The sequence below is a fragment of the Borostomias antarcticus genome (assembly GCF_949987555.1).
Source record: "Borostomias antarcticus genome assembly, chromosome: 20".
In the NCBI taxonomy this organism is placed as follows: Eukaryota; Metazoa; Chordata; class Actinopteri; order Stomiiformes; family Stomiidae; genus Borostomias; species Borostomias antarcticus.
In genome coordinates, this window is record NC_140253.1 from 470708 (window position 1) to 485707 (window position 15000).

A 15000-nucleotide genomic window follows, 5' to 3' on the forward strand; every position below is an offset into this window, starting at 1 on the left:
AGACGTCAGGAGAGCAGAGAGACGTCAGGACAGCAGAGGAGAGACGTCAGGACAGCAGAGGAGAGACGTCAGGACAGCAGAGAGACGTCAGGACAGCAGAGGAGAGACGTCAGGACAGCAGAGGAGAGACGTCAGGACAGCAGAGACACGTCAGGAGAGCAGAGAGACGTCAGGACAGCAGAGAGACGTCAGGACAGCAGAGACACGTCAGGAGAGCAGAGAGACGTCAGGACAGCAGAGAGACGTCAGGACAGCAGAGACACGTCAGGAGAGCAGAGAGACGTCAGGACAGCAGAGAGACGTCAGGACAGCAGAGAGATGTCAGGACAGCAGAGAGACGTCAGGACAGCAGAGAGATGTCAGGAGAGCAGAGAGACGTCAGGACAGCAGAGACGTCAGGACAGCAGAGAGACGTCAGGACAGCAGAGGAGAGACGTCAGGACAGCAGAGACGTCAGGACAGCAGAGAGACGTCAGGACAGCAGAGGAGAGACGTCAGGACAGCAGAGAGACGTCAGGACAGCAGAGAGATGTCAGGACAGCAGAGAGACGTCAGGACAGCAGAGAGACGTCAGGAGAGCAGAGAGACGTCAGGAGAGCAGAGAGACGTCAGGACAGCAGAGACGTCAGGACAGCAGAGACGTCAGGACAGCAGAGGAGAGACGTCAGGACAGCAGAGAGACGTCAGGACAGCAGAGACGTCAGGACAGCAGAGACGTCAGGAGAGCAGAGAGACGTCAGGACAGCAGAGACGTCAGGACAGCAGAGAGACGTCAGGACAGCAGAGAGATGTCAGGACAGCAGAGAGACGTCAGGACAGCAGAGAGACGTCAGAACAGCAGAGGAGAGACATCAGGACAGCAGAGAGACGTCAGGACAGCAGAGAGACGTCAGGAGAGCAGAGAGACGTCAGGAGAGCAGAGGAGAGACGTCAGGACAACAGAGAGACGTCAGGACAGCAGAGAGACGTCAGGACAGCAGAGGAGAGACGTCAGGACAGCAGAGGAGAGACGTCAGGACAGCAGAGGAGAGACGTCAGGACAGCAGAGAGACGTCAGGACAGCAGAGACGTCAGGAGAGCAGAGGAGAGACGTCAGGACAGCAGAGGAGAGACGTCAGGACAGCAGAGGAGAGACGTCAGGACAGCAGAGGAGAGACGTCAGGACAGCAGAGAGACGTCAGGACAGCAGAGAGACGTCAGGAGAGCAGAGGAGAGACGTCAGGACAGCAGAGAGACGTCAGGAGAGCAGAGGAGAGACGTCAGGACAGCAGAGAGACGTCAGGACAGCAGAGGAGAGACGTCAGGACAGCAGAGACGTCAGGACAGCAGAGAGACGTCAGGACAGCAGAGGAGAGACGTCAGGACAGCAGAGACGTCAGGACAGCAGAGGAGAGACGTCAGGACAGCAGAGAGACGTCAGAACAGCAGAGGAGAGACATCAGGACAGCAGAGAGACGTCAGGACAGCAGAGAGACGTCAGGACAGCAGAGGAGAGACGTCAGGACAGCAGAGAAACGTCAGGAGAGTAGAGAGACGTCAGGAGAGCAGAGGAGAGACGTCAGGACAGCAGAGGAGAGACGTCAGGACAGCAGAGAGATGTCAGGACAGCAGAGAGATGTCAGGACAGCAGAGAGACGTCAGGAGAGCAGAGGAGAGACGTCAGGACAGCAGAGACGCTTCCCATCTTTCGCCACAGGCTCAAAATTCACCTCTTCAAGAAGTACAACGATCCTCCCTCTTAAGCACCTATTGTATTTGTATCTTGCTATTCTTGCACTTTGCCTTCAGCACTAGATGATGCTCTTAGTCACTTGTTTAGAAAGAAGATGCGCTTGTGAGACTAGTAGTACACTGGTCCTCATTCCCGAACATTTTCTCTCATAAAATGTGTCTTAAATGTCTTCTTACGAACTTCGTAAGACCAGCCCTAAGAAAGATCCCGCCGGATTCATGAACGCGTGGAAATGTCTTCTTAAACTGCCAAAGTGTTCTCAGCTGTGCTCCCCTTCTTAAGTTGAATGCGTGTTCTCGTACACCTGAATTTGCATACATAAACGCCCCGCCAGCTCCTTACTACAGGGTCGTGTGCACACAGAATCCCCAGACAGAGGAAAAAAAAGAGATGTTCCCAATTGACATGATTGATGTTCAAGGTCACGTGCAAATTCAATGTTTTATTCGTCACATGCAACATACCAGTAAAATGAGGAGTGAGATGTTTCTCGGCTGGCTCTTATAACGTTCACACTTGGCTTAAGCAAGGTGGGAAAAAACAATACAAAATAACAATAGAAAACATGACGGTATATATGGACTTTTAATACAAAATGCAAAATAAATAGCCTACATGAAAGGGATGGGATGTGCTGAGAGCAGATGATTAAAATGTTCAGTTTAGTTAAATGCAAGAGTAGGCTACTTGTGGATCCTGATATGCCCTATCTATATTATGTAGGCCTATATTTTAGTTATGGATATTCACATGTTTATTTACAGAATAGATGTGTCCATTCTGACGACTATAGAATATAAGGTGCTGTTGTGCTGAGTCTGAGTATAGCGACTGAGTTAGTGCTTATTTATTCATTCACTGCCATTTGCAGTGTCTGTGTAGTGCTTTTATTTATTTCAGCCAAGATGCCTCGTAGAATCATGACTATAAATGAAACGTAATTGGAAATGATACAAATATTCTCGTATTTATTATTATTATTTCAAGCCTAGGATGTCTGTAGAATTGATGTGAACGCAATCACCTCGGATTTCTCAAATTCAGCCCTTACGAACGGGCGCACTTCCTAAGTGGAGTTAAGAAGAAATTTCTTCTTAACTGCGTTCAGGAATGAGGTCCATTGACTTCCTATTAAATGCAATTATTGTAAGTGGTTTTGGATAAAAGCATCTGCTAAATGTTACTGTTATGTAATGAAACAAACACAAACGCTAAACGGTCCTGTAATGTTAGATAATGTTAGAGAGAGAGGGAGAACCAGTCACGCATGGCTGGAATGTGGTCGGCTGACATCTCAAAAAGACAAGGTATTTGTTTGGTCATGCAACACACACACACACACACACACACACACACACACACACACACACACACACACACCCCCCTCGGCCGTCTTGTCAGTCACCTGGTTCTGGTTGTGTTTGGGCTGGGCGTCGGGTCCGGCTCCGTTCTTCAGTCTGATGGAGTCCAGGTCGACCTCCACGCCCTCCACATGGGGCCAGGGCACCACGGGCCGGAGCGCCTCCCCGCCCGCCTCCGCTCTGGGCTGCAGGACGTTGGAGCCTTCGGCCCCTCCACCCTGGAGGAATGCAGGAGGGTTGGGATGGTAGGCTACTACATCATGAACACACACACACACACACAGCGCACAGAAGGCACCTCTTTTGATTTGACACCGCAGAAAAGATGGATATAAATGGAGTGCCCTTTTCCCAATGTCCTCTCATTCACCCATTCACACACCAAAGGCGGCAGCTGCCATGCAAGGTGCTAGCCTGCTCATTGGGAGGGTTAGGGTTAGTGTCTCTTGCCCTCACTCCAATATGTAAACAGGAGGAGCCGGGATTCGAACCACCGACCCTGCGGTCGTTGGACAACCCGCTCTATCTCCTGAGCTACAGCCTCCACCATATAAAAACCCAGTCTAAAGAGGTATGAGAAGCAGTTAGTCTCATTCCCCTGCATGTAGCTAGCCTAGCACACGCTAGCACGCCAGTGATCGGCTGCACCAGTCAATACGTGATCAATGATCGATACATGATCCCATCCGTCCCCAGCTCCAGCTAGCCGGCTAGCCATCTCCTTCCCCACCTCCAGCTAGCCGGCTAGCCATCTCCTTCCCCACCTCCAGCTAGCCATCTCCTTCCCCACCTCCAGCTAGCCATCTCCTTCCCCCCCTCCAGCTAGCCGGCTAGCCATCTCCTTCCCCCCCTCCAGCTAGCCATCTCCTTCCCCCCCTCCAGCTAGCCGGCTAGCCATCTCCTTCACCCCCTCCAGCTAGCCATCTCCTTCACCCCCTCCAGCTAGCCATCTCCTTCACCACCTCCAGCTAGCCGGCTAGCCATCTCCTTCACCCCCTCCAGCTAGCCATCTCCTTCCCCCCCTCCAGCTAGCCGGCTAGCCATCTCCTTCACCCCCTCCAGCTAGCCATCTCCTTCACCCCCTCCAGCTAGCCATCTCCTTCACACCGAACGACTGAGTTAGCCGGTTAGCTCAGTCACCATGCTAACCAGCCGTGTCTAGCATCACTACGCACTTAGCAAATGAGCCACCTTGATTGATATGCTAACAGTTGAACAGTGACTAGTAGTACCAGCCCATAGCTAGGCTAGAACCAGGGGACTAGTACCAGCCCGTAGCTAGGCTAGAACCAGGGGACTAGTACCAGCCCATAGCTAGGCTAGAACCAGGGGACTAGTACCAGCCCATAGCTAGGCTAGAACCAGGGGACTAGTACCAGCCCGTAGCTAGGCTAGAACCAGGGTCCAGGCTCACTCACCCGTTTCCCAGCGGGGTCCTGGTCCTGGTCTCTGGGCGTCAGGGTGGACCACAGCAGCATGAGACCCAGGAACGTCCCGATCCCCACGGAGCTGCGGAGGAGGAACCCCACTTTCAGCCTCATTTTAACAACAAGAGAGCAGCTGGCCCGGGCCGATGCTAGCAGGGTTAGCTAGGCTAGGCTAGCTCCCTGTCCCTGCCCCTCTCCCTGCCCCTCTCCCTGTCCCGGTTTAAACCGCGTCTCCCACTGGGTTGGCGGCCCCTCGGCTCGTACCGACTACCGACCAACTCTCGGCCCGACCGGACACCGGACCGCTGCTGTAGACTAGGGTTAGGGTCGGTTAGATTTGTCGCCCTACTCGCGCCCGCGGCTCGTCCCTCACTCTGCTGAGCCCTCCGCCCCGCTGCTCCACATGGGGACGGAAGTTTTCTCAAAATGCTTCATATAACCTAGTCTAGCTTCCTCTTTATGAGAGACACTTCTCCCTGCTGCTGGAGCTTCATGGAGCTTCTCCTTTGTAAGAAGGTTAGGGTTAGACTGTGTGTGTGTGTGTGTGTGTGTGTGTGTGTGTGTGTGTGTGTGTGTGTGTGTGTGTGTGTGTGTGTGTGTGTGTGTGTGTGTGTGTGTGTGTGTGTGTGTGTGTGTGTGTGTGTGCGTGTGTGTGTGTGTGTGCCTCCGGTGTTTCTGGGTTGGTGGAAGTCTCAGCACACACGGATGTTTGCTTGTGTCACACCAGGAAGATGTTGTGTGTTCTGCGGTGCGTAGATTTACAGATAATCTCTCTCTGTCAGACCAATAACTCAAACTCTGATTCGCGATGACTGGCTCCACTCTGTACTGAGGGCCAGTAGTGTAGTGTCAGTCAGTAGTGTAGTACAGCAGTGACTATAGTGTCCATATAACCTATCCACATTTACAATCACGAGTCCTGATTTTGATCTGCTACCCGGAGGGCTGATTTTAGAGACTGGTTTCATGTTCACATTACAGGCTGAGCCCGTACCTAACGAACGTGAAATAGTGACCAGCCCTAGGTGTGTCCTGGAGACACAGAGGTGTGTTCAGTTACACCTTTACTTACTCTGGCAGGGAGGGGGCTGGCACACCGCCACGGTGGCATGCACTAGCTATGTGATATTACATTACATTACATTACAGTCATTTAGCAGACGCTTTTATCCAAAGCGACTAACAATAATTGCATTTAACGTAGGAAGAGCCAATGTACTACTACTCGCCAGAACTCACAAGTGCATCTTCTTTCTAAAACAAGTGACTAAGAGCATAATCTAGTGCTGAAGGCAAAGTGCAAGAATAGCAATCTAAAGTACAGTGCAATATAATATAATACAATGTGCAATATATCACATGGTATGGATATAGACAGGTCTATCTATACAATAACCCGGGACATGCACTAGCTAGGCTATGTTACACGGGAAGGTGGGCCAGATCAGGGACATTATTGTTGGAACTGCAGTATTTGTAGGTATCGGCCCACCAATCATGACCGTGGCCGGCATGGCGGTGCTGTCATTTAGAGAAATCCTGTCATCTCTCTCCTGAACTATTCCAGTGCCTGGTACGACCACCCCGTTCTCTCTCCTGAACTACTCCAGTTCCTGGTACGACCACCCCGATCTCTCTCCTGAACTATTCCAGTGCCTGGTACGACCACCCCGTTCTCAAGATCACATTCTGGTTCACTAACGCACAACGATATTGCGGAGCGAAGCAGTGAGCTCGCTAGATCGGGATGGTCATACCAGGCTATCTACTTTCACCCTCAAAGAGGCGGAACAAGTTTCCAAAGAAGAGGGTCAGGCATGCGAGGCATGTGGGGTAGAGAGCTAGAGACAGACGGAGAGATGGTGGACCGAGGCATGCGAGGCATGTGGGGTAGAGAGCTAGAGACAGACGGAGAGATGGTGGACCGAGGCATGTGGGGTAGAGAGCTAGAGACAGGCGGAGAGATGGTGGACCGCAGGTCACACTAACCGGTTTTTTTAATAAATAAAAATGTTCAGGAGGCTTTCTAGACAATATCTACTGTGTACCAATACTGAGTGAGTAGCTTAAGGCAAGTTGTTTCCAATTGAATTGAGGCTTTAAGATCAATGATATGATTGTGCTTGAAAATATTGTGCTTGAATGAACACTTTTTAATTTATTATTGTTCTCTTGTTGTTTTTGTCTGTACTTGAATGTTGTGTATTTTATGTTTTGTGAAGGACCCCAGGAAGATCACATGTACACTAGTGTGCTTCTGATGGGGATCCTTTAATAAACTAAACTAAAATTCTGTATTATTAGTGAATCAGGCACTGAGCCAGAGTCATTTACAGAGAATCATTCAGTAATATTAGTGAATCATTCACTGAGCCAGAGTCATTTACAGAGAATCATTCTGTAATATTAGTGAATCATTCACTGAGCCAGAGTCATTTACAGAGAATCATTCTGTAATATTAGTGAATCATGCATTGAGCCAGAGTCAGAGGTTAAAGTTCGGTTTCAGAGTTCAAAGTTGCAAATGTCTCAATAAAAACCTCTGCTCTCGCCAGAGGTGGATCGTTTGAAGACTTTGTGGAAATTCCTAAGACCCATGTGTCGACGACAGAGATCTTAGCAGTTCAGCATTCCACGGATACAGGCTGATTTTATCAACCAGGCACAAACTTGCACAGCTAAAAAAAATGGAGGATAGATTTCATATCCACCCAAAATACTAGGCTTATGTATGAAATGGCATCGGTCATGTTCTTCTCCACGGCAGCCCAGAAGAAGGGTTTGGTGAGGGTTGAGGGGTTGGTAATCGTGTACGGAGACAAGAGAGAGGGGGAGACAAGAGAGAGGGGGAGAGAAGAGAGAGGGGGAGACAAGAGAGAGGGGGAGAGAAGAGAGAGGGGGAGAGAAGAGAGAGGGGGAGAGAAGAGAGAGAGGGAGAGAAGAGAGAGGGGGAGAGAAGAGAGAGGGGGAGAGAAGGCCGAGGTTTGAGGCGTGAGGGTCAGTCAGTGGTACCTGTGTAGTCGCTCCCTCTCTGTGTTGGACTCTGGCCAGGGTGAGGGGGTGAGGTCCTGTCTGCGCCCTGTGGTGGAGGGGTGAGGGTCAGTCTGTGGTGGAGGGGTGAGGGTCAGTCTGTGGTGGAGGGGTGAGGGTCAGTCTGTGGTGGAGGGGTGAGGGTCAGTCTGCGGTGGAGGGGTGAGGGTCAGTCAGTAGTGGAGGGGTGAGGGTCAGTCTGTGGTGGAGGGGTGAGGGTCAGTCTGTGGTGGAGGGGTGAGGGTCAGTCTGTGGTGGAGGGGTGAGGGTCAGTCTGTGGTGGAGGGGTGAGGGTCAGTCTGTGGTGGAGGGGTGAGGGTCAGTCTGTGGTGGAGGGGTGAGGGTCAGTCTGTGGTGGAGGGGTGAGGGTCAGTCTGTGGTGGAGGGGTGAGGGTCAGTCTGTGGTGGAGGGGTGAGGGTCAGTCAGTGGTGGAGGGGTGAGGGTCAGTCTGTGGTGGAGGGGTGAGGTCCTGTCTCCCTGTGGTGGAGGGGTGAGGGTCAGTCTGTGGTGGAGGGGTGAGGGTCAGTCTGTGGTGGAGGGGTGAGGGTCAGTCTGTGGTGGAGGGGTGAGGGTCAGTCTGTGGTGGAGGGGTGAGGGTCAGTCTGTGGTGGAGGGGTGAGGGTCAGTCAGTGGTGGAGGGGTGAGGGTCAGTCAGTGGTGGAGGGGTGAGGGTCAGTCTGTGGTGGAGGGGTGAGGGTCAGTCTGTGGTGGAGGGGTGAGGGTCAGTCTGTGGTGGAGGGGTGAGGGTCAGTCAGTGGTGGAGGGGTGAGGGTCAGTCTGTGGTGGAGGGGTGAGGGTCAGTCTGTGGTGGAGGGGTGAGGGTCAGTCTGCGGTGGAGGGGTGAGGGTCAGTCTGTGGTGGAGGGGTGAGGGTCAGTCTGTGGTGGAGGGGTGAGGGTCAGTCAGTGGTACCTGTGTAGTCGCTCCCTCACTTCAATTTTGACTTCTAATCTTCAATTAGAATTGCAACTAGTAAGAATGTCCAGATATCTACAAGGTGACGAGCTTGCAGGTTTGCATTGTGTGATTTAAAAAAACATATTGACACCCATAAACTCCAACCACGGACACCATTCACCTTCTGTGGTCACTCCTTTATTCAGGGATCCTCACTCAATCTTTATTTTAAAAGACGTTTCAAATAGAACAAAACCTGCAGTTACATCTTGATGTTCATTGGCTACGATAACTTGATTTACGAGCGCATCACAGCCATCAGTGGCTAGATCCCATTCCTAGATCCCATTCACTTAGATAAGATGCTCTCTAGATCCCATTCACTTAGATAAGATGCTCTCTAGATCCCATTCACTTAGATAAGATACTCTCTAGATCCCATTCACTTAGATAAGATACTCTCTAGATCCCATTCACTTAGATGAGAAAATACAAAACAAATAATAAATAAATACATACATAAATAAATAACCATATACAAAACCACCCTATAATCCCTAGTTCCATGAGAGACCCACTATACTGAAAAGAGAGAGAGAGAGAGAGAGAGGGAGAGGGAGAGTGAGAGGGAGAGAGAGAGAAAGAGAGAGAGAGACAGAGAAAGAGAGAGAGAGAAAGAGAGGGAGAATGAGAGAGAGAGTGAGAGTTCCCCTGTGTTCTCTCTGGTACAGCCAGTCTATGAGACTATGACCTTTAACCTTTAACCCCTAGAGGACCTTCTAGAAGAGCTTGAGTCCTCCAGCAGCTAGGCAGATGTATCCGAGCTGTCTCTGTCTGGGTCTCTGAGTCCTCCAGCAGCTAGGCAGACCTATCCCAGCTGTCCCTGCTCTGTTCTGAGAACTACATATCCCAGTGGGCGGCGGTGGGGCAGGCACACAGGAAGTCCCTGCAGCTTTTCGTCCTCCATCTTGGATAAGACCCCCAGAGAGTGGGAGGGGTTCTAGGTCAGAGCAGGAACGCAGCCCCTCCCCTCCCTCCTGTGGGCAGGCCCCGGATTGGCCGCCCGGGGCCCGGCGGGGGCCAGAGAGGCGTCTGGTTGGCTGTCCTAGGAGGCGGGCGTGTCCCTGTGGAGGAGCTTGTTGAGCACGGTGGCGTTGACCTTCTGGAACAGCCAGTGCTGCGTGCGCGACGCCGGGTCACATGCGCTCACGAAGAGCCTCCGCTCCGCCGGGCTGCTGTCCATGCAGCGACCGCTGACCACGTGGTACAGGGACTGGTCCTGGAACACACAGCACACAGCGCTCAGCACTCAGGACTGGCTCAGTTCAAACAGGGACTGGTCCTGGAACACACAGGACACAGCGCTCAGGACTCAGGACTGACTCAGTTCAAACAGGGACTGGTCCTGGAACACACAGGACACAGCGCTCAGCACGCAGGACTGGCTCAGTTCAAACAGGGACAGGAGTGTGTGTGCGCGTGATGGAATTAGAAAAAGTCTTTATTCGTCACACAGCAGTACACACCAACACACATGTGCAATGGGCGACACAAAGGAACACACACACACACACACACACACATGCATCAGGCCCGCCGATTAAATGTCCTCTACTCTTAACCAATCCCGTCGTCATTCTACTCTTCCTAGAGAGATGTGCTCAGATAGGGGAGTATTAGTTCTATAGAGAGATGTGCTCAGATAGGGGAGTATTAGTTCTCTTCCTAGAGAGATGCACTCAGACAGGGGAGTATTAGTTCTATAGAGAGATTTGCTCAGATAGGGGAGTATTAGTTCTATAGAGAGATGTGCTCAGATAGGGGAGTATTAGTTCTATAGAGAGATGTGCTCAGACAGGGGAGTATTAGTTCTCTTCCTAGAGAGATGTGCTCAGATAGGGGAGTATTAGTTCTATAGAGAGATGTGCTCAGATAGGGGAGTATTAGTTCTATAGAGAGATGTGCTCAGATAGGGGAGTATTAGTTCTATAGAGAGATGTGCTCAGATAGGGGAGTATTAGTTCTATAGAGAGATGTGCTCAGACAGGGGAGTATTAGTTCTATAGAGAGATGTGCTCAGATAGGGGAGTATTAGTTCTATAGAGAGATGTGCTCAGATAGGGAGTATTAGTTCTCTATAGAGAGATGTGCTCAGATAGGGGAGTATTAGTTCTATAGAGAGATGTGCTCAGATAGGGGAGTATTAGTTCTATAGAGAGATGTGCTCAGATAGGGGAGTATTAGTTCTATAGAGAGATGTGCTCAGATAGGGGAGTATTAGTTCTATAGAGAGATGTGCTCAGATAGGGGAGTATTAGTTCTATAGAGAGATGTGCTCAGATAGGGGAGTATTAGTTCTATAGAGAGATGTGCTCAGATAGGGGAGTATTAGTTCTATAGAGAGATGTGGTCAGATAGGGGAGTATTAGTTCTCTTCCTAGAGAGATGTGCTCAAGATAGGGGAGTATTAGTTCTATAGAGAGATGTTCTCAGATAGGGGAGTATTAGTTCTCTTCCTAGAGAGATGTGCTCAGACAGGGGAGTATTAGTTCTCTTCCTAGAGAGATGTGCTCAGACAGGGGAGTATTAGTTCTATAGAGAGATGTGCTCAGATAGGGGAGTATTAGTTCTCTTCCTAGAGAGATGTGCTCAGATAGGGGAGTATTAGTTCTATAGAGAGATGTGCTCAGATAGGGGAGTATTAGTTCTATAGAGAGATGTGCTCAGATAGGGGAGTATTAGTTCTATAGAGAGATGTGCTCAGATAGGGAGTATTAGTTCTATAGAGAGATGTGCTCAGATAGGGGAGTATTAGTTCTATAGAGAGATGTGCTCAGATAGGGAGTATTAGTTCTATAGAGAGATGTGCTCAGATAGGGGAGTATTAGTTCTATAGAGAGATGTGCTCAGATAGGGGAGTATTAGTTCTATAGAGAGATGTGCTCAGATAGGGAGTATTAGTTCTATAGAGAGATGTGCTCAGATAGGGGAGTATTAGTTCTATAGAGAGATGTGCTCAGATAGGGGAGTATTAGTTCTATAGAGAGATGTGCTCAGATAGGGGAGTATTAGTTCTCTTCCTAGAGAGATGTGCTCAGATAGGGGAGTATTAGTTCTATAGAGAGATGTGCTCAGATAGGGGAGTATTAGTTCTATAGAGAGATGTGCTCAGATAGGGGAGTATTAGTTCTATAGAGAGATGTGCTCAGATAGGGAGTATTAGTTCTATAGAGAGATGTGCTCAGATAGGGGAGTATTAGTTCTATAGAGAGATGTGCTCAGATAGGGGAGTATTAGTTCTATAGAGAGATGTGCTCAGATAGGGGAGTATTAGTTCTCTTCCTAGAGAGATGTGTTCAGATAGGGGAGTATTAGTTCTCCTCCTAGAGAGATGTGCTCAGATAGGGGAGTATTAGTTCTATAGAGAGATGTGCTCAGATAGGGGAGTATTAGTTCTATAGAGAGATGTGCTCAGATAGGGGAGTATTAGTTCTATAGAGAGATGTGCTCAGATAGGGGAGTATTAGTTCTCCTCCTAGAGAGATGTGCTCAGATAGGGGAGTATTAGTTCTATAGAGAGATGTGCTCAGATAGGGGAGTATTAGTTCTATAGAGAGATGTGCTCAGATAGGGAGTATTAGTTCTCTATAGAGAGATGTGCTCAGATAGGGGAGTATTAGTTCTATAGAGAGATGTGCTCAGATAGGGGAGTATTAGTTCTATAGAGAGATGTGCTCAGATAGGGGAGTATTAGTTCTATAGAGAGATGTGCTCAGATAGGGGAGTATTAGTTCTCTTCCTAGAGAGATGTGCTCAGATAGGGGAGTATTAGTTCTCTTCCTAGAGAGATGTGCTCAGATAGGGGAGTATTAGTTCTCCTCCTAGAGAGATGTGCTCAGATAGGGGAGTATTAGTTCTATAGAGAGATGTGCTCAGATAGGGGAGTATTAGTTCTATAGAGAGATGTGCTCAGATAGGGGAGTATTAGTTCTCCTCCTAGAGAGATGTGCTCAGATAGGGGAGTATTAGTTCTATAGAGAGATGTGCTCAGATAGGGAGTATTAGTTCTATAGAGAGATGTTCTCAGATAGGGGAGTATTAGTTCTCTTCCTAGAGAGATGTGCTCAGATAGGGGAGTATTAGTTCTATAGAGAGATGTGCTCAGATAGGGGAGTATTAGTTCTATAGAGAGATGTGCTCAGATAGGGGAGTATTAGTTCTATAGAGAGATGTGCTCAGATAGGGGAGTATTAGTTCTATAGAGAGATGTGCTCAGATAGGGGAGTATTAGTTCTCTTCCCAGAGAGATGTGCTCAGACAGGGGAGTATTAGTTCTATAGAGAGATGTGCTCAGATAGGGGAGTATTAGTTCTATAGAGAGATGTGCTCAGACAGGGGAGTATTAGTTCTATAGAGAGATGTGCTCAGACAGGGGAGTATTAGTTCTATAGAGAGATGTGCTCAGATAGGGGAGTATTAGTTCTCTTCCTAGAGAGATGTGCTCAGATAGGGGAGTATTAGTTCTATAGAGAGATGTGCTCAGATAGGGGAGTATTAGTTCTATAGAGAGATGTGCTCAGACAGGGGAGTATTAGTTCTATAGAGAGATGTGCTCAGATAGGGAGTATTAGTTCTATAGAGAGATGTGCTCAGATAGGGGAGTATTAGTTCTATAGAGAGATGTGCTCAGATAGGGGAGTATTAGTTCTATAGAGAGATGTGCTCAGATAGGGGAGTATTAGTTCTATAGAGAGATGTGCTCAGATAGGGGAGTATTAGTTCTATAGAGAGATGTGCTCAGATAGGGGAGTATTAGTTCTATAGAGAGATGTGCTCAGATAGGGGAGTATTAGTTCTATAGAGAGATGTGCTCAGATAGGGGAGTATTAGTTCTCTTCATAGAGAGATGTGCTCAGATAGGGGAGTATTAGTTCTATAGAGAGATGTGCTCAGATAGGGGAGTATTAGTTCTATAGAGAGATGTGCTCAGATAGGGGAGTATTAGTTCTCTTCATAGAGAGATGTGCTCAGATAGGGGAGTATTAGTTCTATAGAGAGATGTGCTCAGATAGGGGAGTATTAGTTCTATAGAGAGATGTGCTCAGATAGGGGAGTATTAGTTCTATAGAGAGATGTGCTCAGATAGGGGAGTATTAGTTCTCTATAGAGAGATGTGCTCAGATAGGGGAGTATTAGTTCTATAGAGAGATGTGCTCAGACAGGGGAGTATTAGTTCTATAGAGAGATGTGCTCAGATAGGGGAGTATTAGTTCTATAGAGAGATGTGCTCAGATAGGGAGTATTAGTTCTCTATAGAGAGATGTGCTCAGATAGGGGAGTATTAGTTCTATAGAGAGATGTGCTCAGATAGGGGAGTATTAGTTCTATAGAGAGATGTGCTCAGATAGGGGAGTATTAGTTCTATAGAGAGATGTGCTCAGATAGGGGAGTATTAGTTCTATAGAGAGATGTGCTCAGATAGGGGAGTATTAGTTCTATAGAGAGATGTGCTCAGATAGGGGAGTATTAGTTCTATAGAGAGATGTGCTCAGATAGGGGAGTATTAGTTCTATAGAGAGATGTGGTCAGATAGGGGAGTATTAGTTCTCTTCCTAGAGAGATGTGCTCAAGATAGGGGAGTATTAGTTCTATAGAGAGATGTTCTCAGATAGGGGAGTATTAGTTCTCTTCCTAGAGAGATGTGCTCAGACAGGGGAGTATTAGTTCTCTTCCTAGAGAGATGTGCTCAGACAGGGGAGTATTAGTTCTATAGAGAGATGTGCTCAGATAGGGGAGTATTAGTTCTCTTCCTAGAGAGATGTGCTCAGATAGGGGAGTATTAGTTCTATAGAGAGATGTGCTCAGATAGGGGAGTATTAGTTCTATAGAGAGATGTGCTCAGATAGGGGAGTATTAGTTCTATAGAGAGATGTGCTCAGATAGGGAGTATTAGTTCTATAGAGAGATGTGCTCAGATAGGGGAGTATTAGTTCTATAGAGAGATGTGCTCAGATAGGGAGTATTAGTTCTATAGAGAGATGTGCTCAGATAGGGGAGTATTAGTTCTATAGAGAGATGTGCTCAGATAGGGGAGTATTAGTTCTATAGAGAGATGTGCTCAGATAGGGAGTATTAGTTCTATAGAGAGATGTGCTCAGATAGGGGAGTATTAGTTCTATAGAGAGATGTGCTCAGATAGGGGAGTATTAGTTCTATAGAGAGATGTGCTCAGATAGGGGAGTATTAGTTCTCTTCCTAGAGAGATGTGCTCAGATAGGGGAGTATTAGTTCTATAGAGAGATGTGCTCAGATAGGGGAGTATTAGTTCTATAGAGAGATGTGCTCAGATAGGGGAGTATTAGTTCTATAGAGAGATGTGCTCAGATAGGGAGTATTAGTTCTATAGAGAGATGTGCTCAGATAGGGGAGTATTAGTTCTATAGAGAGATGTGCTCAGATAGGGGAGTATTAGTTCTATAGAGAGATGTGCTCAGATAGGGGAGTATTAGTTCTCTTCCTAGAGAGATGTGTTCAGATAGGGGAGTATTAGTTC

General features: G+C 48.3%; 2 protein-coding genes across 4 annotated transcripts in view; both read right to left on the reverse strand.

Annotated features, from left to right (window-relative positions):
• galnt7 (UDP-N-acetyl-alpha-D-galactosamine: polypeptide N-acetylgalactosaminyltransferase 7) overlaps positions 1-4695 on the reverse strand; it is a 29555-nt gene extending 24860 nt beyond the window's left edge. For all 3 annotated transcript variants that reach the window (XM_084454244.1, XM_084454243.1, XM_084454245.1), the window contains exons 1-2: positions 4512-4695; positions 3138-3311 (exon numbers count right to left, since the gene is read on the reverse strand). In XM_084454244.1, the coding sequence (XP_084310370.1) occupies positions 3138-3311; positions 4512-4634 (297 nt within the window). In that variant the 5' untranslated portion in view covers positions 4635-4695. The remainder of the gene's footprint in view (positions 1-3137; positions 3312-4511) is intronic.
• Positions 4696-9552: 4857 nt separating this feature from the next.
• galntl6 (polypeptide N-acetylgalactosaminyltransferase like 6) overlaps positions 9553-15000 on the reverse strand; it is a gene marked incomplete at its 3' end in the record, with an annotated part of 31685 nt that continues 26237 nt past the window's right edge. Inside the window, exon 8 of the mRNA XM_084454404.1 lies at positions 9553-9726. Within this exon, the coding sequence (XP_084310530.1) occupies positions 9553-9726 (174 nt within the window). The remainder of the gene's footprint in view (positions 9727-15000) is intronic.